The sequence below is a fragment of the Phalacrocorax carbo genome, chromosome 15, assembly GCF_963921805.1.
Source record: "Phalacrocorax carbo chromosome 15, bPhaCar2.1, whole genome shotgun sequence".
Classification (NCBI taxonomy): domain Eukaryota; kingdom Metazoa; phylum Chordata; class Aves; order Suliformes; family Phalacrocoracidae; genus Phalacrocorax; species Phalacrocorax carbo.
The window spans coordinates 2,637,693-2,665,056 of NC_087527.1; the positions used below are offsets into that span (position 1 = coordinate 2,637,693).

Here is a 27,364-nt window from a genome sequence, read left to right on the forward strand (position 1 = left end):
TCATTCACCCCAAACTGAGCAGCAGTAAAGAACCAGCCAGGCCCCTGTATGCACCCTTCCATCAAATGCTTCAGGTTTCCTTAGGAAAGATTAATTCAAAAACTGGGAACAAAGCCTGGACGACTCTGGAGTGAAGCAGAGGTTAAAGCAAAGCTGCCCAGTGCCAGGGTTTGAGCAGAGCCACAGGCCCAGCTCGCCGTGCAGGGACAGGAACCACACTCCTGGGGGGCCGGCTGGCTGCACCCCACGCTGCCCAGCGAGCTGGGCCCCAGGGGGAGGACAAATGCTGAGCGGAAGGAAGTTTGAATTAGGATCAATACAGGACTAACAAAGAAACTCTATGTACTGTGTTATACGGGAGGTCAGACTGGAACGGATGATCTAATAGTCCCTTGTGATCCTGGATCAATGAATCCTGTCTAAAAACATAAACACAGGCTACACTTGCTCCCCTCGCCTCCCTCCTTCATCTCCACTCGTGGTCTTGAAAATTTGGAGTCTCAGGGAGCCAGTGGAGCCACGTGGTCCCTCCCCTTCAGCAATAATACCCTTTGGCTTGTGCCCACAACCATTCCTCTTCCAGACACTGCTCAAATTGCCAGGAGCCAGCAGCAGAGATGAAACCTGCACCGCTACGGTGCTGGGAGCACCCACGCAGCAGCTTACAGCGGGGCCAAGGACCCTCTTCTGCCCAGTGCATGAGAGACTGTGCCGGGTCCAGCCTGTTCCTGAACCTCTGACAAAGGGTAAGAGCAGAATACTATCAGACAGGCTACAACCCCCTTGTTTCCTCTGCAAATATGGAACTTAAACATATAGGAAAGCTTAAAAAAAAAATAGAGCGTTTTGAACAGCAATCTATTCTGGCTTAAAAAGCTATGGAATATTTTGCAGCATAAAAGTGCATACAGATTGCAAAAATGTCAGGATATTGGAATGATAGATTTTGCATTTTCTGATTAAAGCAAAATGTACTTTGATTAAAGCAAAATGAACTCTGTTCTTGGCGCTGAGAAAGGCGCTTCCCAGGCACGGCTGCCTGCTGCCGCTGACATTTTCCATATTGCTGCCAAATAGCCAGAGCAGACCACTCTGAGAAAGCATCCTTGGCCAGCCCAGCACAGCTAGGTCCCCTCTTCGGACCAAGACAATGGCTGTATTACAGAACTGTACCTTTGTTCTTGCGTTCAGCAAGGTGAAGCAGACACACACCTTTCTCTCTGCTTGCCTATTCTTTTGACCCATTCACAACTACTGCTCTTTTGTTACTACCTGAAAAATGCCAGGGTAAGGCTGCTCACAGAGGGGTCTCAAAACACACAGAGGAACTGATAGAGATGGGCTTTGTGCAGTTTAAAAATCACTAAACAGCCACAATATCCAAAACTCCCCTAAAACCAACACAGTGTTGGAGATGGGACATGTACTGAGGTTTCCTGAGGTGTTATGTCGGGTCAAAACCATTCTTTCTCACCTTGCTTCTGACAAACGTGAAAAATAAGTCCCTGTCCTTCTACATTACAGGAGTTTCTAGCCATTGTATCAGGGTGCAGAGAAGGGCCACCAAGATGATCAGAGGACTGGGAAGCTGCCATACAAGGACAGGCTGGAAGAGCTGGGTTTGTTCAGCCTTGAGAAAAGGAGGCTCAGAGGGGATCTCATCCCCATGTACCAGGACTTAAGGGGCAGCTACAAAGAAGATGGAGACTCCCTTTTTACGCGGAGTCCCATGGAGAGGACAAGGGGGAATGGACACAAGTTGCTCTTGGGGAGATTCCGATTGGACACCAGAGGGAAATTTGTCACAGTGAGGACAGTCACCATTGGAATAATCTCCCCAGGGAAGGGGTTGGCTCGGCCATGTTGGACACCTTCAAGAGTCGGCTGGACAGGGTGCTGGGCCATCTTGTCTAGACTGGGCTCTTCCCAGAAAGGTTGGACTAGATGATCCCTGAGGTCCCTTCCCACCTGGGGTTCTGTGGTTCTGTGAAACCTCTGCCGATTATGGCTTAGGTTGAGGTTTGTCGTGTAACCTTCAGTGGTTGCCCACATGGGGTTTTAGCCTCAGTGCAGCTTTGCTGGTAGATGGTAACAGCCTGCCCCAAATCTGGGCTACACCTCAGTGGGACAGAGCCTCCAGGCTCCCCTCCTCGCCTTCTGCTCCAAGACCAGGCTGGGAGGGTGCCAGAGGGGGAAGACTACATCTCACCTTGGCATCCTGCTTGGTGAGGAAATCCACAAACCCAAAGCCCCGGTGGGATCCCGTTCCTGCCATTTTCTTGGGCAGCCGGACGGTCTTCAGCTCTCCAAAGGTGCTGTGAATTAGAGAGGGAAAAGCAAAGACACTGTGAGATCAAGGGAAGAACCATCATTTTATCGCAAACGCGGCACAACCAGTTGCAGGCCAATCTGCAGGCTTGCCAGTGCCGAGGACTCGGGCGACCAGTGTCCTGCAGCCGCTCTGCTTCCCTGTAAGCCCCATGTCCAAAGCACCCAGTAACAGCGGAAAATTCAGCTTGGATTTCAAGGGTCATCCTTTCCAGTCGCAAACCTTAACAAAGCAAAAACCTTCTTTAACAGAACTGCTGTGTTTCTCCCTCTAGGAGATCTGCAGAAACCAAGGACCCAGCCTGCCCTGTTCAGGGTGGGCAAAAAGCATCTCCCAGTTACCAGGAGGCAGAGCTGCTCTTGACCACCATCAAAACAGATTTCTTTGCACCTTTGAAGAGAGGCACAGGATACAGGCATGTCCCACAGGGACCTATTTTCTTTCCAGAACAGCTCCCCAAAGCCCGTTGTAGGCACCTTGTTGGCAAAAGTGTCATCCCTCTGCTCCATGAACGCTGGGCATCATTTTTAAGACGGGATTTCCTCGCTTTAACTCTTCACTTGGGTACCTGCATTGTGCAGCCAGCCACCCAACCTCTTTCATGAGCTAGAATAAACCGGTTTTATTTAAGCTTGCTGAAGGTATAAGAGGAAACGGGTAAATTCAGCAAACCTAAGTCCTGCACAACAACCCTCAGATAGAGCAGTGTTTCAGACAAGTTTTTGAGTGCCAATGGGATGGGAAGTCAGGAACCGGGGGCTGCGGGAGTTCCCGTTTAGCTGGGGGGTGTGGGTTAGGGCTGGCGGCGTACGCACTCCACCACAGCCCAGCTGAAACCTTGCCACAGCGTGCTTGTCCCCAGAGAAGGAACTTGTCGCTTGAGCATCAAAGCACACAGCCATCTCACCAGCCTGGACCTTGTCCAAAAAGCCTGAAAACAGACCCAAAGGCAGCACTTGCCGGACACCCCTCTCCAACGCCGTCTTCTGGAGCAATTCCAGCACAAAGCCGATGCTTTCTCTGCATTCAAGCTCCTGCTTCCCCTTCTCCTCCCCTCCCCTTACGCCCATTTATCAAACACATATGCACAAACTGCAGGCAATAAATATTTAATGTGGACCGGGTCTGAATAGATGTGTTATTTTATTTGAAGATCTGCACACACGCGCGCATACACAAAAGGAGCCTGGGATGCAGCAGTGCCAAAGAGCACCTGGGAATAAACACAGTAAAGGCCATAAACGCTCTCGTGAAATGATATAAGCTAAATCCTGGGAGTTAACCTGGTGCACTGGCAGCATGACCAGGCATTCATCTACCCAATTTCCTTAGGCAACGTGGTGTGTAAATGTACCATTATGAAGCCTCAAAATGAATCCGCACGTCTCCTCCTCGGCGCTGTCTCTCCCTCTCTGCCTCCTGCCCCCTTTGAGCTGGTGCTACGCAAACAAACAAACAAACCCAAGCAGAGGCGAGGGAGCAGTCTCGGCTGGCGGGGATGCTTGCCTCCAGGAGCGGCGGGACCGTGGCATGGCTTCCAGCAGCAGGACGGTTCTCCTGCAAGGGGGTGTGGGTGCTGGGGGTCCCGGGAGCTCTGCAGGTGGCTCCTCTTGCCTGCAGCATCCCTGTAGGATCTCAAATGCCACAGCTGGGTTAAGGGAGAGGTAATAAGGGAGCTCCGAGCCCAAGGACATGACCATCTAGCTAGGAAAGACAGGCAGTGGGTGGCATGGGCAGGGGAGAACTCGCTCCAACCTGTCACTCTGTGGAAAACATCATGGGCATTGCCGGGGGGCAGAGCAGAATATCTGCTAAAGGAATAAGAACAGAATGTTTGCTAAAAGGGAGGTCTCAACAACCCTCGCTCTGTGCACTAAAACACCATGTCTCCCTTTGACACTGAGAACCAGCACACAAGATCGGCAAGGATGGGCACGGGGGTGCCCAGCAGGAGCGGGACGGCTACAGACCCCCGGGCTCAGGGTCCCGAGGGAAGCCGTGGTGACCCACATCAACCTGGGCAGAGACGGGAGAGGCTGGCTCTTCCCTCCTCCCCAGCTCAGAGCGGCCCGAGCCACCCGTGCTGGGGGACGTGTCCAGAGCAGGGCTGGCCACAGGCACCTCCGTGGGGAGAGGGCTCGGGGGAGGAGACAGACCCACCAAGAGCTCCCAGAGGGACAGGCCCATCGGAGGAAGCTGCAGTGCAGCTCCCAACGGGGAGCAGGGAAAGCTGAGGGGCACGGCAGAGTCGGGGCTGACCTCACCGGGGCTGCAGAGTAAAACACCCTCCCCCCCACTGTGGCGCTAATTAGAAACCACAACACAGCAATTACCATCCCGGGAGCTGCGAATGAAGTGGAGAGCCTGGGCCTTTAATGTTCTCCTCTCCAGCGCCAGGCAGAGACTCACACCTCTCTTTTCCAATTATTTCCTCCGGATTTGTGGGGAGAGAGGCAGAGGCGGAGGGAACCCAATTACCCCCTGCGGCACCAGGCTCCCGGTACCCAGGGAAGCCAGGTACTGCTGCGCTTGCTCCCACGCCGGCTGCATCAATGCCACAGCCTTCCAGCCCCGGGACAGCTGTGCCCAGATGGCACCGTGGCTGCCACGGGCAAAGCCACGGGAGCGGGGATGGTGGAAGGAAAAGGGATGCAGCCCATCGCCCAGGTGAAGCCTGAGCAAAATGACATGGAGGGAAGCAAGCAGCTTCTATACAGCTGCTAAACTGCAGCTCGCTCATAAGATCTTGTCAAGGTGCGTTAAAACACATGCGTCCCCAGGGGTGGGGATGGCTGCGGAGGCAGGGGGGCCTCACAGCAGCTCAGACCCGGTGTCACTGCCACCTCCCACCCAGCACACAGCTCCCCAGTGGCTGCGAATGGTGTGAAAACGCAGCACGCGCTCCAGGGGTGCGGGTTCCTCTTGGAGCTGGCGCCTCTCTCCTCTCTCCGTGGCAGACTGGATGGAGATCAGAAAGCGCTGGCAGCAAACCCCGTGGAGCACAGCACCGTGCCAGGCTCCCTGCCCAGGCACAACAGTCACAGGGCAGTCCCTGGAGTTAGCATGAGCGTGCAGCCTGAGCGGTTTCTGCATTCGTACCTACCAGCATCCATGTCTTCTCCAAGCGCTCCTGAGCCCCTCCGCCGGCTCAGCCACAGCACAAGCTCTGAAGGACTTGGTGGTTGCGGGTGCAAAGCCCTTTCCTGCTTGAGACACCGACTTGTTTGCAGTCAGCCTGGCTTAACTTTGCAGAAGACTCTATAACCTCCTTTCTGGTGAATCTTGGCCCTGCCAGACCCACGTGCCTGGCCTGGGGCTGGATTTCTGGCAGGGCACCCCCGTGGTTCTTGGTGGCACTGTACCGGGCTGCAATTTCACCCATAATGAGCGCAGCCAAGGTCTGCAGCAAAAAGAAATGTCTGACATACACAACCTCCCCACGGAGCTGCTCATGACTAATACAGGCAGTTTTGGGGGAGGCAGCAAAAGCGAAGAGCAAGGACTTTGCCACAGAGATCTGCAAAGCCCCCAGCGACCTGCCGTGCGTGCATCTGCTCCGTCGCCTCCCAGTTCCCTTCCCCACATATTTGAGGACACTGTCCGAACAGCAATCCTCTGAAATCCCGAGCTGGGGTCAGGGCCCAGGCAGAAGCGTGGGTGGGTCTGGAGGACGTGGCTCTCCCGGCCTCCTCCTGCCTGCGCTCTCCACGTGCCACAGGCAGCTTGCCAGCCAGGCTGGCAAAATCCATCCTCGCTCTCCCAAGCTTGGCACGTTTTCATGCCGCTGGCTCGAAGGCATGACAGCCCTGAACAAATGCTGCAACTAAGATATTTCCTAAACGAGAACCTTTGTTTCATGCTGATCCAGGTTTACAAAGGCAGAGCGTAAACCAGGAAAAGCTTGTATTGGTCCTGGCTGAGCCACGATCCACATGGCTGCTGAATAAAGACAGTCACAACTTTTCCCTTGACAAGTCGCTGTTCCCAAGCTCAGCAGAAACACACAGTGTTACCAGAGATGCCAGAAGGGATATCCCCTCCCTCCCACCCGTGAGGGATCCAGCACTTCAACACGGCATTGCCAGGCATCAGCCGCTCTCCTGATGCTTTGGCAGCTCTTTCAGTGGTGCTGCAGCCACCCCCTGGCTTCCTGGCTCAATAGAGAAGGAAGAGAACTAGATTTCTCCTCCATGCTGTAAGACGTACGCTGCAAGCTGGCTGCGGGTCAGAGGAACATCACTCCTTGGGATTGTAATTATATCCTTCTGGCACAGGCCAGCTGGGAGGCAAGTCCTTTGCCTGCTAATTATAGGACATTATATTGCTATTAAACAGAGCACACTCTAGCTCCGTAGACAACATACTGCTCACTTGGCTTTGCCTGTTTACTAGAAGGTGCTTGCGCATCCTTCGTCAACACAGCCAAGCAGCCGGAGGGCAGAGGAGGATGGGGATACAGGTGCTCTCCAGAAACCCTCTTCCCTCCTCCACCAGCACGACGTGCAAGTTCCCACCCTGCAGCTCCCTCCCCTTCCATCACCGCTCTCCTGCTGCAGGCACGGCCCCAAACCCACCGCAGTATCGCCAGGCATGCGAGCGCCAGCACCATCTTCCGCTGCTGACTCCACCACCACTTTTCACAGCTCCTCTCTTCCCATTGGGTTTTGTTCCAGTTTCTACCCCCTGCTTCCAAGTCTCTCCCCAACCCCGCTCAGCCTCCGAAGCCTAGGTCTGGCCCCACCACCGCCCCAGGCAGTCACGACGGCTGTTGGCACGCACTCGTTCATGGGATGGGTACCTACAGAGGCGGCTCAACATTACTCCAGCTGGGAAATGTCCCCTCTATTTCATCCCATTCCCTGTCACAAATAGGAGCACTTAAACCGCAAGCTCCTTGGGAAAGGACTAATCATTATTTTCAAGTCCCAAACACAAAGATGTGTTCATCGTGCTTGATCTTGGTGCACCCTCAGCTACGAACTGATCAAGGACTCTCTCGTTGTCAAGTTCTGTAGGGGAAAACCCAACCGATACTGCGAATCCATGCACGTGGTTGGAAAGACCAACTGCTGTCCACTGCCAGAAGAGCAGACCCTCTTGGAAAACAAACAGAAAGATTGCCCTCAGGTCTCTCCAGATGTGTACAGAGGTCCCGCTGCAGGGGACAGTCCTAAACCCTTCTCTCTGGTTTATCTTCCTTCAAGAAAAACAAACCAGTAATAACCACATTGGAAGGCTGGTCATGAAAACCTCTAGCAAGGTTCCCAACCTTCTCGTGGGTTGCCATCTACTGCTGCCACCTCCTCCTCTCTCCCCTCCTCTCCTTTCACTGCCTTCTCGTCCCCAAGCTCTGATGCTGCCGAAATCCCCCCTCGTGGCTGCTGGCAGCCCTAGGAGGGAGCTCAAGCGAATGAGCCAGGCAATGTAACTGCTCATCAGAAATGGCTCTGGGCAGGGGACAGCGAGTCCAGAAGAGACAGAAGTCCTTCCTTTCCCTTGCTGCACAACCTCTTCCCCAGCAGCAGGCTGCAGCCACACGTCAGCCCAGCGGAATTCACTCAATCGCTTTGCAATGGTCTTAATTTTATCCCCCCCCCGCCCTCACCCCCATATAGGACCTTCCCTCCCCCAACGAATTACCTCCCTGCCAGTCTCTGCTTCTGTGCCAATTTGCTGATTATAGAGGGGGGGTGTGTGGAAATAATGGTCCTTTTTCTTTCTCCCTCCTTTAGGAACGCGAGACCCTGGCAAATGGTTTTGCCCCTGGGCTGAGCCGTGGCCAGTTCCACCCCCTGCATGAGAGAGTTAATGAAATACGCAGCGGAAGGTCCCTCCCGCCTCCCGCTCCAGGACTTCAGCTGACTCCAGTACAGCTAATCCCATTACAAGAAAATAACGTGGATAATTCAAGCTAATGAAATCGTTACAAGAATGTGGACAGCCAGGGGTGGACATTCAGGGCCAATTTAACACTCCTTGGTGTTGTTATCCCCAGCACAGGAAATATCTGAAAGGAGGAAGGGAAAGGAGAGAGGGAGGGAAAAAGCCCTCCTCTCTTGTTAGCTTAAATCCCGTTAGAGTGTTCAGGAATTAATCTGCCACCTATCTCCCTTATTACAATTATCATCATCATCATCATCATCAATAACGTCTCCCCGGTAACCTCTGAAAATTAGCAAATGAATGCACAGGAGGGCCAGGCAGGAGCGGCAAGTGCAAACCGCCACCGCCTCCGTCTCCAGCGGAGCCGCGGGGGCAGGAGGCGGCGGCTGGAGGGACTTTGCAGCACAGCAGGTACCCTGGTGGACTCCCAGCCCATGGCTGCATGGAAGCGATGTGGAAAAGCAGGTCCTCGCCCGCCCTGCCCCACTGCAAAGCCGATCCTTCATTCCCGCAGCGGCTCCTCACCTGCAGCAGACAGTCCTGCTGGATCATAAGAACACCTTCAAAACCTCTCTGAAAAGCCAGCGGTACACAGGAGGAGGACACCCACACCTGCGCCTTGTTCTTTACTACGTGGATCATCAGTTTTTCCAGCTTCCCCCCCTCTTTGCCTAGGAGCGTCGTCTTTGTTCGGAGGCCTCTCGATCTGCTACCGCAGCAGAACCGAGCTTCGCTTTATGCAATTCCTGCTCTTCGGCGCCAGCCTCGTGCTGCCGGGAGAAGCGCTGCTGTCCTCTCCGAGCTCAGCTGCTTCCAAGCAGCGTATGCCTTCCTGAGGCCCGTTTTCTGGGGTAGACCTGGCCACGCTGCACAGAGCCTCCCGTGGCAGGTCTGAAGCTGGGCTCCCCTCTTGGCCACCCACACCCGAGGGAAACCAAGCACCGCTGGCATGTGTCCGAGCTCACCCGCAGCATTTCACATTCACATTTCAGCATTTCACCCCTTTTTGGCACCGAGCATTTCCAGGAAGGATACTGCACTCGCGGATGCAAAGTACCTCTTCCACACCACGTAAATGAAACACAGCCCTGTCTGCTTGTGGTAGGAGTTGTGGGAACCCTCACCATGACAAGATTTCAAAGCTATGCGCGCCTGTATCCTCAGCTCATATGGGATCACGGGTGTTCAAACGCCTCCTGCATCTTCAGCTGAGTATGGGTGGTTCCCACTTGTCCCTCTCCTGCACTGCTGGGTGATGGCAGGACAGGGTCACGCAGCCCCCCCAGAGGCGGCTGCCTTCTCAAGGTGCTGCAATCTCATCCCACACAGTACACTGCCTCGTACTCCCCCCAAAACACCTATAACTCATTCCCCGGAATCTTCAAGGAACTGCTTGACAGGGCAGGGAAACAACACAGTGAAGTGAAGGGGAGAGACTCCCAAGTCTCAAAGAAACTCCAGGTCTCCCCGGGAGAAACAAGGCTTCTGAAACGGGAGCGCTGTTTGACCCAGACCCACATAAAGGGCCCACAAAAATCACAGGCAGCATTTTCAAACCAGGAGGTTCTCCAGGATCACTCACGACCATCAGGTCCTGATGAGACAGAAATGAGCGGTCAGAGATGCTGCAGCTCTTGAGCTGCTGCTAAGGAGCTCAGCAGCCAGCATCGATACGGGGGAAGGAAGCAGGGACCCCCGGCTCATTTTCAGCCTCCACTCCCCCACATAGGTGACCTTGCGATGCCGCACCTCTCCCATTTTTCCAGCTCACTGCCTGCAAAGGCACGTCTGCTGCCTACCAACCTCACGCAGACACACAGCGCTTTGATCAGTCCATGAAGGCGGCAGAGGGACTCGTAAGTTAAAAAAAAAGCCACCCTGCAACATGAACATGAATGTCTTTTGCAAAAGTGAGAAAGCAAAAGCCCCACGGCAAAAGCAGCAGCAAAGCTGGAAGTCCTGCAAAAGGGAGACCCGGCCTTGCAAGGAAGAGGAGTCACCTAGGGATTTCTCTTCGACAGGAGAATCGGGGCCAGAGAAAGATGCACACGAAGCACGCTGCTGCGAGGGCTGTGGTGACGGGATACGCGCGGTGCCCAGCCGGGGCGGCCACCCCCTCCTTATCCCGCACGGAGGGTCTCTGCTGGGTCACAGAGTGCAACCTCCTACTTTTCTGCCGCTGCAGCACAAGTAACACCTTTCCCCCTTCGCCGGGCTTTATTCCCACCAGACCTGTAGGAAACCTACACCAGCGCGATTCCCACCTTGTGTCCCCGCGAATTTATCCGGAAGCGACCAACGCTTTGCCACAGCAGCCCTGCCTGCGCAGGGGAGGGGGGAGCGGGACAAGCCCCCCGGGACGCGCCCGGCACGCGCGGCACCATTCGATGTCTCTGGGATGCTCTCTCGCAAACACGTCTAATTACATCCAGACGGCGCTTTCAGCACACCTGCCGCAGCAACTGTTTATCTTGCCGATGACTTAAAGAGCGTCATTTGCAAAGTTTGCTAGGAAGGGAAGGCAATTAGCATGTCGCTGGCTAGGCACAAAGATCCTCTTGCTTTATCTCCGCTGTGGCAGCTCAGCAGAGGACCCTTCGGTGCTAACTCCCTCCTGCTGCTCCCCCCACCTCTTTGGCTCCTCCAGTTGGAAACACATGGCTGTACTTTCTCCCAGAAAAGACCCCAAAGCAAAGCAGCGGGGTTGCGGAGGGAGGGGGCAGTGGTGGCGAGCCAGCCCAGGCTGCCAAACCTGCCCGTACCAGGAGATGTCAAGGGGCAGGGCTGTGCTTGAACGGGGAGATCCCGAGGTAGGGGGGCCATTGCGATAGCTGTGGTGGACCGTCTTGCAAGTGACCTGTGTGTTTTGTTTATTTTTTTAAAACCGTGAATCTGGGGAAAAGGCAGGCGCTTTGCCACAAATATGTGCCAAAAAAAAATCATCCTGGTAGACACAGCAGCCAGGGTGATGTGGCTGGGAGGGGAGGGGGGCCTGCAAAGCGCCCGCAGCTCCGTCCCCACGCCACCCTCCCAGATTCCCCTCTCCAGCCACGGTGCTGGCCTGGCCCATCCGCCCCAGCTAAGCCTCATGGCTCAGGCTCCCCCCTCGCACGCCCCTGGCCCTTTGCAGCGCCTGCACCAGGCAACCCTTACCGATCTCTCCCCCTTCATCCTCACCTTCCCACTGGTTCAGGGTTCCTCTGTCCCAGCTAAAGCCCGCACCAGGACTCTCCTCTCTTCTACCTGCAGGCGTTCGCATCTCCTACCCCTCCTCATCAGCTCGGCGCCTGTGTCGCGCGGGGGACCACCAGATGACTTATTTATCCGTGCTGCTGATGCAATTTCACTGCGGCGCCTCCCTGACTTGCCCCCCGCCACGCTCCCCAGATTAAAGGCAGCACCGGTCCCAGCTCCAGCACACGAAGGAAGCCCACAAGATCCACCTAGAAACACCCCCCAGAGAAGCTCATCCAGCTTTTGGATCGCCCTCTCTCCCCTTCTCTTCTGCAGGCAGAAAACTAAGCGAAGTTTAGCTCTTTTTGGATTTATCCAATTTTGGACCAGATCTTCAGGAGACATTCAGGTGGTCAGCGTCGCAAATACTGCCGGTGCCAGAGACTATACGCACATAGAGCTGCTTCTCCCAAGGAACCGTGAATTAACGCACAAGACTGCCGCTAACGCTCGGTCCCATTTCTGCGGACGGCTCGCTCAGCAGCGGCCTCCCTTGGAGCTACCGGTGAAGCAGGGTCAGAAGCGCCACAGCTTCGGCCCCAAACCAACGCACAGATACGGGACCTTCCCGCTCCTCAGGATGGAAGACCAGAAGGCAGCGGCTGTTTTCCATCGCTTAAACGGCTTGTTTAAAAATGTAGCAAAACATTTTACCCCTTCTCGATTTATTTTCCTTAACAGTTGCTTATGAGGGACCTTATCAAAAGCTTTCTGAAATTCCAAGTAAATTAGTCATTAGGCAGGTTTTCAGAACAGTAATTAGGCCACTCCATGGCCCTGATGTATTATTTACCTGAGAAGATATACATAATTAGGCCTCTTCTTTATAACTGGTATTACACTCACTAAATTCTACTCCAGTCTATCGTGTAATTACGCAATTAGGCTGCACGCTAAACAGAAGGAAACCAATTCTGAAAACCAAGCAAAAAGGAAAGAATAAAACCAACAATAATTATTATTTTTTAAATCCTCCATCACCAGCACAGCAGCGGGTCTTAAAATTTTAATATCCCTCCACTTAAGTCATTTTTAAACAGGTGCTGCAACCAGGTTCGGTTTCTTAATTTTGCCGCACTTAATCCTACTTTGCGAGGTTTAACGTCGTGCGAGAGATTTGGTTCCTTAAAGAGATTTGCTTTAAGGGCTAATGTTAAAAGGCGCCTCTCCCCTCCCCAGCCGGCAGAGGTTTGCTGGGCCGGTGGAAGCGGCGCTGCGTTGTCTTGCAGCCTCCCTTCGCCGCTCCTCGGCCCCCCGCTCCTCCCAAATGATTATTTTTCAACAGCTTCCCGGCTTGCAGCTGGCAGAGGCAGACAGGTACAGTTGCTATGGTACGACTGTCACAGTAATTTAGCCCTACGGAGCTGGCTCCTGCGCCTGAATTTAACGGGGCAGCGTGGCAAGAAGGCAGGCGGGGGGGGGACCGCTAGCGGGGGACGGGTGCCGGCCGCTGGGCGTCTGCGGCAGGGGATGCTAACGCGCAGACATCCGCCCAGCCGCCTCCGCCGGCCTTTCGGACAGAGGGACGAAGCCGGCCACCTCCCGATTTGTTCCTGCCTTCATCCTGGTCCGGCTGCAAAGCGAAGTATCAGCTCTTCCGCAGATCCCCTCCTACCTGCGCCTGCCCGCGGGGCGCTGGGCAAAGAGAGTCATGTCTCTGTCTGTCCTGCCTTTGTTTCTTGGTCCTCGCTGACAGAGGAGTGTCTGCCATCGGGTCTAACGCAGGGCAGGGAGTTTTTTATTAATCTACCTACCTGTTGTTATAAATCTATTTTAGAGTTGGTGAGATCAAAGAAAAACACCCAGGACTCACTGAGCATGCCAGCACCTCCCAGAGAAGATACCTGCTTATTATCTGCCTTTATTTTCATGCTTTAAAGACACCAATGATTCACTGTTCAGTTAAAGCATGACGAGATTTCCTTCCGAAACTTTGCATCTCAGTGCTCGAAATCGCCAAGCCCATTCCCAAGGCACTGGGGAGGTGCAGAGCTGGCGCAGGGAACACCATAAGCTTTAGGAAGCCCCAGGTTTAAACACCGCTGTCGGACTTGCATTGAACTCTGCAAGAGAGCTGGGGGCTCAGTCATCTGCTGGTCCCAAAGAGTGTGAGCTGGTGACTCAGAGGACTTCAAGATAACTGCTGTTGGACACGTGTGACTGAAGAGGTCATTCGAAACGAGTAGAGAGCTTGAAAATCCCACTCTAATTAATTATTTAGGTTTTGTTGCTGCTTCTCTCCTCTTTTGCCATCTTACAGGGGGGACTTCTGCTCCCAGCCCCAGTCACCGCAGGGCTCTTCCCTCCTCCGCCACCGCATGCCAACCCTGCCGGGGCTCTGCCTGGGCTCTGGCGACTCTCAAATTCTGTGATTTCACCCAACCAGTGGCTTCCTTCTTGATGTCACAGCAAGTTGTTTGGGTTTTTTGGGTTTGTTTTTTTTTCAGGGGAAGAGAAAGGACATTCAAGTATAGTGGAGAAAAATCCAGCTTTACCCGGACAACTGGAAGATAACTTCTCTCGAGCCTTCCCCAGCCTCCCATCTCCAAGAACCATGCCAGGACCAACCTCCACTTCTGATACCCCCTCCCACGGTGGCTCTCACCAAGATGTACAAACCACTGCAGTCACGACCCTTATATCCCAAACCCCGTGAAATCTCAATCCTTGCACAGACTTCAATGAGAGCCTCCAACGCTTGCAAAGCCTTTCACGAAGCTTGTACTCATAAGCCACAATTCTCCCTGCACGCAGCACCTTGCAGGACCAGGGCTTAGGAGCCACCAAGTCACCGCAGTAATCACCAGCGGGTCAGGATTTCAAAGGAACCCACAGCTCCAACAGCGCTGAGATTTGGGGATTTATCTCTCCTGGGCTCTTTTGAAAATCCTGATCAGAGTGCAGCTCTGGTCAAAAATAAGTTATGCTAAAAATAGCGCTCACAGGAGGGCCTGGTACAAATCTCCGCTCCTCTAGGATTCTTATGAGTCAGCTTGTTTCAAAGACAAGAGGAAATTTGTACAACGAGCAAAGCAGTAAACAGAGAAGGGAGATTTAGCCATGCCTCGTGGGCTCCCAAAGGGTACCCAGGGCATCCTTTGGAGAAAGCACCCTTGCTGTTAAGATACTGGCTGCACCAAGAGTCAAAAAGAAAAAAAGACCCAACAAAAAAAACCCCCAGATTCAGCTGTAGAACCTCCTGCGCTGAGCTGGAGGAGAATAAATATAGAAGCAATGAGATATTTATAGGCAGACAGCTATTTTAACACAGCTCTACTTTAAAGAGAATCCTTATTTAAGTCTTGTCCCTGTAAAGCTGCAGGATGACTTAGAAAAATAACCAGATTAATTATTTTCATCAGAACAGAGAAACGTGTAGGGAAGATCAAATGCATGCAAATGCATTAAGAATGTGGGAGCTCGAGTGAAGTGCTTCTGTTCTGGTGACTCAAATACAACAAGGATGTTGAGACCTCCTGAGCGCGGGCTAGTCTCCCGAGAGCCCAGCCTGACCGCATCCGGAGTCTGCCAGGGATCAGAGCCAGACAAAGCATTAAAAACAGGCACACGTCAGCTCACTGGCAAGGCAGGCTGAGGGCCACCAGGCCATCGCGCTCCCCCGACCAGCACTGGCCTCTCCAGAGATGCGACCAACGGCGAAACGTCAGATTCCCTCATTATACTGTAAAAGCAATGTGAGCAGGAGTATTCCTAGACATGCTGTATTTACTCTGAGAATGGTCCTCCAAATTGGAGGTGCAGCTGCTACCCAAGCTACGATGGTCGTTCTCTTCCTGCGCCTGCCATGCCCTGTTCTTTCCCAGCCTGCAACAACTACAACACCTGCTAAACCTCAGAGGCAACCACGTGCCGTGGGACACATCTTTACAGGTCACCTGGAAAACTCTCGGAAGAGGAGAGCACAGGGAACAGGGACTTGCATGGTACAAGCATTATCTGACCCATCGTGGCGTTCAACGATGATGTTTCTACCCTATTTCTGCAGAAAGCTTGTCGCTCACCACCCCTGCAACGTCTGGATGAAGAGGAGAGAGATTTGCAGCACTGCAGAGAGTGGCAGAGCCCGGGGTGGAAGTCAACAACCCCAGCCGATCCACGACCACGGGACTCTCCGGGCAAAGAAAACTGCAGTGGAAGCAACTGCTTGTTGGGTTTGGGGTTTTAAAATTTGGTTCCTTATTTCTGCCTTAGCATGGAAGAGCATTTTACCTGCAGCAGGGCTGCCCCGCAATAACAGTGCGATTGAGTTGGACAAGCAGGAGCGCGGATGCCGGCGCTCAGCAGCGCTGTCCCGGGGCCGGGCACACGCGTCCTGCCACCGCAGCAGAGGCAGATCCTCCCCGAGGGGATGGACCTTTGCAAGGCACAGAGTGAGCCACCTCTGGGCACTTACTACCTTCTCAGTGGAGGGAGATGTCCCGCAGGCAGGGACATGCTTTCCCACACTGTCCTTGCCCAGCATCAGTATGCAAACACTGGCAGCCATGAACCCTGACAATGCAGCCTTGCTAATTTAATAAATGGACTTTGACGAGGCTAAGCGTCTGCTTCAGCGCTCCCCATCCCCCTGCCCCAGCCCTGCTCGCCCCCTCCCAGCTCAAAGCCGCTTCAAGAAAATAAATTAAACCACCCAACACCACCACAGAGCCCGAGCGTTTTGCAGCTCTGCTCTCCAGCGGGAGCCAGAGAAATGCAAGAGGGCAGAGCTGGGCAGGGCAGTTCAAAGGCAGCGCTGAATGCTGAGTGGGGCATCTGTGCTGTGGGGTGCAAGCTCTCCCCATCATCCCCCTTCTGCTATCCCCCTCCCAAACCTTCAGGAAGGCTCATCACAACGCCCTGGGTGTTCACAATCAATTGCAGGCAAGAGCAGACGCTTGCACCTTGCTGACAGATGCCGTCAATGCAGCGTGGCAGCCACAGCCTCGCTGAGAAGGTGAATGTGAGGTAGAAATGAGGGGCTGAGGAAGAGAAACCATGTTCTTCTCCATCTGCTGGCGATGCCTGTGCCAGCTGACCTGAACGAGCTGTAACGCACGCACAGATGCCGGGAGGCAAAAGGAAAAAAAAAAAGAAAGAAGAGAGGCAACGACACATCTAAAAATAACCTGCAAGGGCTGACTGGGATCCAAAAGGGCCAGACTTTGCCTTGCCCAGAGGGGGCATGTCCAACAGCTTTTGACCGCTGGCTGCCCGAGCAGGAACACCCAGCTTGCAGGGAGCTGGAGGAAGGGCATTTCTCCATGCTGTGAGGCTTCTCGGCCAGAGGCTTTCAACAGAAGATGCTAATTTTTAGAGGCCTAACAGAGAGGTGCAGCTCTCCGAGCTGGTACACAAGCTGCCATGTCCATGCTGGAGTTGAGGGACTAAATGAGATGGGAGGGGGTAATGACTCCCCAAGAAGAGATGCTCTGCTTGAATAGATGCGCTTGCCAAGTTATGAGCTTTCTTCTGATTCTTGCACTGATGCCAAGCAAGAGGGCTTGGGAGACCACCTTTCACCATGGCTTGTCCTCCTCTGAACGGCCACAGTGTCCCAGGTACCTCCCAGAAGCAACATCTCTGCTGTTTCCTTCTGCTCTAAACCCATGCTTCAATGTCAGGTACAGACCAGGACACACTTAAGGTACTTTCAGTTGATGATGTCTCCAAAGCATCTTAGTTGCTAAATCCAGTAACTTTGTACTGAAGACTCCTTCCTGCTGCCACGCAGACAATGCCAACAGTACAGTCACAGATCTCTCTTCCTCAAGAAGAGGGAAAACGATTTTCAAATGTAACCTTGAACATTTTGCCTAACACCACCAGAGTATTTAACATTTCTGATGGACTCCTCCGTGCTCACAAGCCCCAAGAGGTAAACACCCCTTTCACAGCCCGCAGAGAAAAAGCAAGGCTCAGCTTCATGATGCTATTTGCCAGCAGCCAGTGAGATGGAAACAGGCTGGCATCTTCCAGCAAACTGCTGGAAAAAGCCATTTCCCTAACAGATGCCTGACATTCACAGGAGAACTGAAGACACAGCCTTGCTGCCTCTCAAGCCACGGGCCATGCGACAAGAAGCAGCGCAGAGAGACGAAATCCCACGCCGTCGCTTCAGGCGGGAGATCCCCGACACAGGAAAGAGGAAGAGCCGATGCTAAGCGGCATCACTGCGGGCTGGTCACATCCAAGACGCCTGATGACAAGCAGCTGCTAGGTGTGGTGCTTTAGCTCTGTGAAAGGAGGTTCAGAGAGCTTCCCTGCAAGCACTCGCTGCTCATAAGGTCAACTCAAAGGTGGGAGAAACGCGCTGAGCCACAGAGATGCCAACGTCCCCAGGGGATGTGTCTCTGTAGGAGGAGCCTGCTTTCAGTTCACACACCATGTCATGGCCTTTTTGAGGAAGAGGGGACCTCAGAAAGGAAGCAGAGCCAGGAAAGCACAAGCAGAGTTGATTAAAGAAATGGAGTAATGCCTAGATTCATAGATTCTCTAACATTTAATAAGCATTAGAAAGCATGGTAACACCCAGCGCTCAGCTGTGGGTACCAGAGGCTGATGCTGCTGCTGGTGCAGGATTTGCTGCCCTCATCCTCCGCTCCTGAGGGTCCAGGGCTCTGTGGGCATGAGAGCCATGGGACCCTTGGTGCTCGCAGGACTCCTCTTCCCACAGAAGCAGGTAACTCCCCTCCCAAGGCTTATTGCAAAGCTTTTTAGTCTCAGATATGATGAGCCATCAGCTCTTTGCTGGGGGGAGAGCTGTGCCTTTTAATGTGCCGTTTCCTTCTCAGCTCCGCAAAGGCAGGGAGGCCCAAGCTGCTGCTGCTGCATTTTGCCTAGTGCTGCAAGAAGCGTGGCCGTAAGGTACATGACCAGAGAAAAGGGGGAGGTGATCCTTTCAGCCCCAACCCACAAAAAAAATACAAGGGCACCCATGGGAAAAAGCTGAGACACCTTCTAAGGGTAACAACAACAAAAATCCCTGGGGACAGATCAGAATCCCTGCCGCCTCAGAGCCTCACAGCGGGAGCCAGCTGCCAGCCAGGATGGGCTCGGGAGCACCGAGCCTGCGTGGGAGCTGTCAGAGTCCCAGCCCGACGTTGTGCGACGGTGAGAAGTCCCTGCAGAGGTGACAGCTCTGGCAGATGCAGTGAGCAAAAAGCCGAGAAGGGGAGAAATGAGAGAGGAGGCAACGGCAGCCAGGGAAGCAATCTCTGCAGGCAGAGCCAGGCTGTCCTCGCTTGCATTAAAAAATGAAAGGGAAGAAACTGGTTAAAGACCAACTTTTAAGCAGCATCCTTCCTTCCTACAGGTAGGGCAAGGCAGGTTGGCAGCTCCCCTCCCTTCCTCCTTCCCTCCCCCAGACTTCCCCGCTGCAGCAGACCTAATTTCATGGGGTTTTTGCACAAGCAGCGGGGTGGAAAATGATCATCAGGAGCCAACGCATGGCAAAGCACCCCCCAGATCCCTCTGCAAGTTGAGCAGTCCCAGCCCAGTCCCGCTGGGTCGGTACTGCAGCAAGGAAAGAGGCTACCAATGAGCTTTCCAAATCGCAGCCATGGTGCGGAGGGGGGACCCGCACTCCCCCCATCCCCGTCACCCTCCTGGATGCTGACGAGAGAGACAGCGCAGTCCTGCATGACAGCGTGAAATTAATATGATTTTGGGGGAAGCTGGCAGTGAGTAATGAGCACCTGAAATACCTCGCCACCACCCCCTCGCTCCCCCGAACTCCTTTAACCCTTCGGCTGCTAGCGTAGCAGCTGGCTCAAAAGGTGGGAAGAGTAAGACCTGGGTTAAAGCGAACCAAGGAGGGGCCACGCAGCCCATGCGGCACCTGAATTTGCAGGGCAAGTTTCGGCACAAATCCCGACGGTGCTGCTCGTGATCAGGCCCAGCCTGTGGAGGTGCCGTGAGCAGCGCTCGGCGGCTTCGAAGAGTCATCGCTGCTGCCTTTCCAAGCACGGCTCCACAAGGAGGTGTTAAAAAACCCTGGGGGGCTGGAAAGGGACCAAGCCTGCCCTTCACACCTCCTGGGCAAGTCGCAGAGACCACCCACGACGGAGACAGCCCAGAGTGCCCAGACCACAGGCACGGCAGTCCCGCCGCTAACAAGCGGGCCCGTGAGAAGTGGAACAAGGGAGATGGCTTTCCCAGGGTCCATTTCCCTGGTGTCTATTGGAAAGAAAGGTTCCGTCTTCAAGGGCTTATGTGAACTCCTGGACGTCTAGTAAGGGTCAATCCCATAACACCACCTTCCTGGGAAGACAAGCCTTAGGAGCTTCATCCTATACTTACTTGCACCAAGTTCTCAGATTTATGATCTCCTCTCCTCTGCCAGATGCCTGGAAGTGGTCAGGATACTTCTGGGGGAGGAGGAGAGGGAGATGAGAAGACAGATGGTCAGCCCGATCTGCCTTAGCTTGGCTTTGTCAGGAAAAACAACTCAGGAGAAGGAGCACAGACAGAAATGCTCACAGTGCCACCGGCTGCAGAAGCCAACACGGTTCAAATGCCTCCGGCAGGGGCTCTGCCCCAGGGGAGGTAAGAGACTGTGCAACGAAAAGTCCTCAATTGTAACCATATCCCAAAGGCTTAAAATTCACTGGATTGGAAGAGGCAGAAATGCTGTAGCAGGCTTGAGGTTAAAAAAAAATAATAATGCAAACAGAGATGCAAATAAAGGACACAGTGTCATCCTGAGGAGAAAACTGTGATTCATTAGAGGCTTGTTCAAGACCTTCTCATGAAGTGAGACTGAAAAATACCCTCACATATATGCTAGCGACAGACAGGAAGGTGAATGGATCAATGTCACCACGCAAGAACTCTAGTTAAGAAATGCAAGAGAGAGAAGAATTTTAAGATCAAGAAAATAATTGTTTTGATTGTTCCTTGACTTAAAGGCTAAGACACAATCTCAAAAGTTAGTCCAGTGGCATTTCAACATTGTAGATTCTGCAAACCCCTGGCTGCTGACCCCCAGAGTAACCTCTGTGGCCAAAGGACAATTTTGAAAATGAACAAGAACTGGCTATAAGGAAGGAAAAACATGTTATTTTTTGCCCTGTCTTATATATAGACACACACACCCCCTTCTTAACAATTCAGATAAAAGGAGACCATATAATACTAATAGCCCTGAGCGGGTTATTCACAGGAGACAGCAGCTCCTATAAGCTTTGTTTCTTGCCTCCTATCAAGGAGGAAAAGCCATGTGTACACACGCACACGTGCGCCAGTCCCACTTGGAACAGAAAAATGGCAAAACCCCCAAAGCGAAATCCCAGAGTTACATCTGAATAAGACCTTTCAAAAGCGGCCCCTTCCCCATCTCCCTCCACCTCCCCAAGCCCCGCTGCGCTGATGAGCAATGGAGTCTGTGTGTAAAACTAATTAAGTTCCATCGGGAGGTTCGGCTTGGTGCCCTGGTGAGAGATGCTTCGGCAGGAGTCAGAAGGAAGCAGCCTAGAAACTCCCTTCATTTGCGCTGGATAACTGGACTGCGCAAAAGCAGGTAGCCGAGAACTCCTCAGCAGAGGTTTTGGGCGAGCAGAAAAGGGGACCTGTGGGTACGGAGTACGTGGAGTGCAGAAGAGGGGAAAAAAAAAATCTAAAAATCCAGTATTGCAATGAATATTCAAGACAGGGAAAGGGATGTGCTGAAAAACATTCCTTCTGCTCTTGGGAAGATCCACCTTTTAAAGCAACCCTGTCAAGATAACACAGAGTTAAACATTTCCTTATCTATGTTAAACACCTTTATGATTCAAACTGAAAAACAGCAAAGAAAACCTGTTTTGCTCTCCCCCACCCCATGGCTCATTTTGGATAGTCAAATTAAAGTAGCCAGTTACATTTCTGGTCTCTGAATATCAACCCAACGTTGCTATTTTTGTGTTCCCAGCGCATAAGGAAAAGGCTTGAAGAAGGACCAAAAATAATAAAAAGAAAAGTTTAATTTATGCTTTTTGAGATAATAAGAGAAATAAGCCAGCCCAGCAGATCCCTGCATTCTCATCTGGAGTCTTAGCTCACGAGGCCAGCGCACATACCTGCAAGTTGCTGCCCAGAAAAGCACCTGCACCCTGTATTTCCCTGCGCACTGCTCCCAGGCACCTGCAATTTGGACACGGGAGCGCACAAGGATTAGTAAATCCCCTGTGCTAAGCCGGGCTGTAAGGATGCGCCTGGGGCGGGCTGTGCAGGAGAAGGTCGCACATAATCCAAAGGCATTAGAGAAGTAGATGGCACGGGGTGGTCCAGGGGTCCAGCCTAAGGGGCAAGACTTAAATCTTCCAACAGCACCAGCAAAGGGGCTGAAACGGGGCAGTAACAGAGACCAAGGGCAGGACGAGAGCCAGGTTATGCAGTGGGAGCACAGGGGGGACCACAGCAGCCCAACGCGACAGCACTGCAGCCAGGACCTGGTGCAAACACCAGCTCCGAGTCTGCTGGAAGGCTGCAGGGAGGAGACGCTGCCAGGCATGCTGGAGGGCAGGGGAAATGTAATAGCAGAGAAACTCCATCTTCCCCTTGCAAACCAAAAAAAACCCTACGAAAAGCCACCAGTGGGGCAGAGCTCCTCGGCCGGGAAGCGGGGAGCAATTAACCAGTTTTCTAACCGCACCGAAGAAAACACATCCAACAAAGACATTTTTTTTTGCAAGTGCCATCAAATTACATGGGAAGAGGGGGCCCACACAGCCGGCAGGCGGGAGGGGCAGAGCCGCACCGGGAACACCATGGTGGAAAGCGTCAATCCAGAGCAGCATCCTGCAGCCCCCCGCAGCCCCCCATGCCAGACACGCTCCTCCTCAGACGCTCAGCAGCCCAAGGCACAGACCTTGCATCCTAATTAGGAAGCTGAAATCCAGCATTAACGCAAAGCACCACAACATCTGCAGGCATCATCGGAAGCTGGTTGCATTTACATCTCTTGAGGATGTGGCCTTTAACCGGCTCACTGATGTTCCTTCCAGTGCATGCGGCCCTGCAGAGCTCCAGGCATGGTTTTGCACCATGGTTTTGGGAAGCCATCTTTAAAACGGGAATCAGATATTATTATCCCTAGGGACAGACTGAAACGCGGCGGGAAGTGCTGTTAGCACAGGAATCCATGGACACGCTGAAGACACCAGAGCACAGACGTGCACCTACACATGCGCCCCAATGCAAACCACCACCGGGGAAGCTGCCCAGGCTCTGCCTTTAACCTCAGCCCACTCGACGGCCTAGAGCAGGAGCTCAGCTGCTCGCCCGCAGCGGCCTGGGCTGCCCCGCTGGTAGCACACTCATTTGCCTGTGGCTTCGCCATCTCATCTGAGCTCCACATGCAATTAGGAAGGCATACCACATAAAACAAGGGCTTAATATAGGCACAGCCACTGGAGACCACCCAGCTGAACTCATATTCCCAGCTAATCTCTGTCACTTCCCACCCAACAGCTCGACACCAGGCAGGGCACGTGCTTTCCGCACGCGAGACGCATGCTGCTGCCAACCTGAGAGCACTGGCCAACTGAAACCAGGCTTCCCCAGCCAGGCATTCAGCCTTTCAGCCTGGAGATGGCTTTGGAGATCACAAAGAAGGGCCGGTCACATTTTCAAACCACCTGTTTGTTTCCTTGAGAACGCTATACGGTGAGCCCACTCAACACCAAGCTAAACTCAGAGGCATCATTACTGCTGTCAGCACTCAAACATGTAATGAGACATGTTCCAGTTCTTGCTCCTAAAACTGTTTTTGACACGCTTCCACCTGAACGCATGCCTCTCGGCAAGATTCGTATTCCACAGTCCTTCCGTGCGCTGGCACCAACGCCCCAATTCACAGGGGAAGCCGGAAAGCCGGAACCCCACGCCAGCGGACGGGTGCAGGGCACCCACCGATGCCAGCTGCCTCCCCGGGGCCTTTCTGCTCGTGCAGGCTCATTTTTGTGCACCCTCTTCAAGCACAGTACCCTGGAACAAGCAAAGGTGTGAGCGCTGCAGAGGAGCTGGCAGCTCGGTTCTGCGCAGATACCTGCTGGCAGGGTACAGCCCCGCTGCCGTTGCATCTGAGCACTTGTTTTAATAAAGTTATTCTCCCAGTCCTTTCAGGAGTTGTGCCCGTTCTGCGAGGCACCTAAGCCCCAACGCGCAAAGGTCATTAAGTGAGGGATCAATACTGGCCGGAGTAACACAAGCAAGGAATTGAGCAAGGCATCCAGAGCGGACCCCAGAGGACCAGGCTCTCTCCTCTCACCTGCAGATTGCTCCAGTACAGGAGTTTGTTCATCTGACTCCACGCCAAGTAACAAGGGCAGCTGCTGGGCCGCAGGCGGCAGACTGAGAAAGACCAAGAGGCCCTTCCCTCGGCAGCAGTAGCCTCCTGGGGAAAAGGGGTGGCTCCGGGGAACACCTCTGTTCACTGATAAGGGAGCAGAAACTATTAGCTTGTAACCAGTAGCTACACACAGGTAGAACAAGAGACATTTGGATGGCAGACTCTGCTCAGCCCCCAAACAGCTACCCCACGCTTTTCCAAGTCCTTCAGACCGGATCCAGCTGCAGACTGACAGTTGGTCCATCTTGATAGCATGACTCAGAAATGCAGCTTAATCTGCTCACGGATACAGGGAATGATCCCAACAGTGGTTTCTACCACAAAAAAGGGTCGATTGATCTGCTCCACCTCCTTCCAGCAGTACTGTAGCCCAGCGTGCCCAGCGCCTGCACATCCAGTGACCCTGCCCTGCCCCCCCGCCCCTCAAATAATATTCTCAATATTTCATCTATGTCAATTTAATTTTGCTTTGATTGTAAAGGGCTGAGAGCATAATAAATACAAGTTTTATAGTCCTATGAATCACAGACATGTTTGCAATGCACGTGCCCTTACCTAGACTCTGTAGGATGCCGGAGGGAGTTTCCAGCTGTTGAACAGTGGAGAAAGATCTTCACTTTGGCTTTTCCCAGGAGGGCACAGTACACGCTGTGGGACATCACTCACAGCAGACAGCAAGGAGCTAAGCAGGTGACGTGGCCAGGAGGAGGTATCTCCCCTAGGACAGATCTGCTGATGTGGCCAGGTGGCAGGAGGAACAGGCAGACCAATGCACCCATAGTTACTGGGAATCACTGGGCCTGCCCACCATCTCCAGAGCAGACCTCCAGCATGGGCTCAGCAGCTCCTGGGGCTTCCCCCCAGTGCTCCAACCACCAGCTTCATCTCTGCTGGCCGCAGCTGTGCAGCCCCTGCCCTAGCCCCAACAGACCCTCACACCACGAGCTGGTGCCCTCTGTGACTTCTGCAGCTCCCCCCACATTCATGGACCATCTAACTGCAGGGGGACAGAGCGGAGAGAAAAATTTCAAGCAGCTAAGAGGAAGCCGCAATAGATTTCAAAACATTTCTAGCACAACATCTCGGGTTTTAAAAGCCAAAGCATCACTTGCAGAGTAATCTGACCGTAGGCTGTTCAGCAAACAATGCTTGCAGCACTGTGCATTCTAGGGCTCTTTGCACTGAATATTCCAATTAATACTTCCCAGCACTTGCTTAACAAACTCACATGTTTGTGAAGGGACTGATTTTTTTTTCCCCTCCTCTGCCTTTTGGTAGCAAAGATTTCCACGGCTTCAACAAGGCAATGGTACTCTGGAAAGGAGAAATTGTCTCCAGTCATGTAGACTCCATTACTGGGAGAAAGGTGTGAACAGCAAGCATGTCTGGCAGACGGATTGATTATACCACCGTGTCCTTTATAATGGGAAATGAAAAGCCCATTCTGATAACTACACTTTATTATAATAGGTCAGAAGAAGTGAAAGGCATCATCTTATAAAATTAACTTCATAAAGACTGCCTTTAAAAAGAAGTATCTCTGCCAGTTTATCCACCGTATCTTTCTTCAGAGATTTTTCTTCTTCCAGAAGAGACATGACTCCAAGTCTTGTCCCACCGGCTGTCTTCACTTTTACCCTCTATCAGAGGGAATAGATCGGTTTTCTCCTAATCAGTCGCAGGCACTTGTTTTGCCAGATGCAATAAATGCCATGTCTTTGTCAAGACGGAGAAAATAGTCAGCAAAGTAGTTAAAATTAAAAGAGACACCCACCCCCAAAGGCCTTCCTAAGCAGCAGCTTTTCTTTCGTTACAGGAAAGTCAGAACATGGAGACAAATGCACCCAGCAACCCGTTCTGTGCGCTGGCGTACCTTTCAACTGCCTTTTCTGCTAGCTGCTTCCTCGGTCACACTGCAGTCCAGTGTCCCAGCTGATAATAATTTTATAATTTTACAGCTTTATACAGTGTGTTTGAATTCAGTTCCTACAGGTGAAAGGCAAAGGGTGGCCAGACGGAGATTAAAACACCTTCCGCGCTCACAGTGCTGACACCTGATCTTGCTCTGAATTTTCAGGGTTAGGGTCTACGGCAACTAACTGGCAGAGGAGGGCTGGAAGCGATGGTCATTGCAATTTTAGGGGAATTATAGATACGGACCCAACAGTAAGGTCTCTGATTTATTTTGCAAAGAAGAGAGGAAAAAATGCCAGCTCCAAAACATGCTACTTGAGATGCAACTCTAAAAACTGCTTCCTTCAGTAGTACGAGCACCAGGTATGTCAAAGTCTAGGCAGACTTTCTACGGTATCTGTCCCTCCGGTTGCATTTGATTGGGTAGAAATCTTTCAGAAGTCTTTTTCTAAATCTAATTGTTCCCCCTTTGGGGAAGACAAAACATACATCTTCTTGAAATGCTGAATTCTTGAAATATGCCAACTGCAAAATAGCCTTATTTTTAATACTCATGAAAGCTGGTGCAAAGAGGGGGAAGGAGAAGATGCTATGAAACAAATAGTTAATTGGAACTTCCAATGAAGGCTGCATGGATCTAATGTGATAGATTTTAAAGAAGCCTCATTTTCAGAAATTGCCAGAGCTCCAATCTGTGAAAATGTGGCCTTTCACAGATCTCCAATTCAGCTTGCCACATCTAGACTTCCTTTTGAAAAAAAACAAAATATCTTGCCATAAAAGCCCCCCAATTTGGTAGCAAAAATTAGCAGCCTTCATGGAATATCAATCCCTTTGTCTCTCCTCCCCTAACTATGGCTCTTTGGAAAGAACCAAGGACCATTTGTCTATTGTTATTTTTCCAGGTAGTAATGATAAGAGTAGAATCTAATAAAGAACAAAAATGGGGTTAAAAAAAAACCCAACACACCCACAAAAGCTAAATCTTCACACCTAGCCCAAAAACAGCCCCTATAATTGAAAAGCATTTCTCCCTCTGAAGAAAAATAACACCTATCGGGTCTCAAAAAAACACACAACCAACCAATCCCCTGACGGTGCATGAGAGTCTGACACCTCCTGCAGAAGATGGCAAGAGACGCCCTGAACCAGCACCACATGGCCCAGCAAAGCCATCGGGTGTGGAAGGTGGGCAAGGACCATGGAGCCCTGCAACAAGACATTTATTTTGCAGGTGGAGGACTTTAGCTGTTAACCAGACCATTCACGACTCCCATTCAGAGGAAATTAAGCACCACCTTTCTCCAGCCCAAGAATTAGCACTCAATATCCCCAAACTCCAAAATTAAAAGAAGCACGTTTGCTTTGAATCTCCTGAAAAGTATGGGGTGGGGGATCAAATTGAATTTTACACCCACTCACAGACCTTTCCCGAGGGACCGGCTGGCCTCCTCCCTCCCAGGGATCCACCCCATTGCCGGGGACCGCCAGCAGGAACCTGCCGGGGGATGCGGCTCCCCAAACCTGCCGGTGCTCGTGATGCAGAGGACACGCGGTTGGGCGATGGGAAGCACGCGTGTCACCAACCACTTCCAAAGCACAGCGAGGTCCTGCCCAGAGGATGGCGCAGAGCCTTTCCCCGTGGTTTGCACAGGCCGCTGGAAGCAGCTGGGGAA

The 27,364-nt window shown here is 52.6% G+C and overlaps 1 protein-coding gene across 2 annotated transcripts in view; it reads right to left on the reverse strand.

The window, feature by feature from the left end:
• Window positions 1-27,364, reverse strand: part of RBM19 (RNA binding motif protein 19) — a 72,729-nt gene that overhangs the window by 22,929 nt on the left and 22,436 nt on the right. For both annotated transcript variants that reach the window (XM_064465898.1, XM_064465897.1), the window contains exon 22: window positions 2,210-2,315. In XM_064465898.1, coding sequence (XP_064321968.1) covers window positions 2,210-2,315 — 106 coding nt within the window. The remainder of the gene's footprint in view (window positions 1-2,209; window positions 2,316-27,364) is intronic.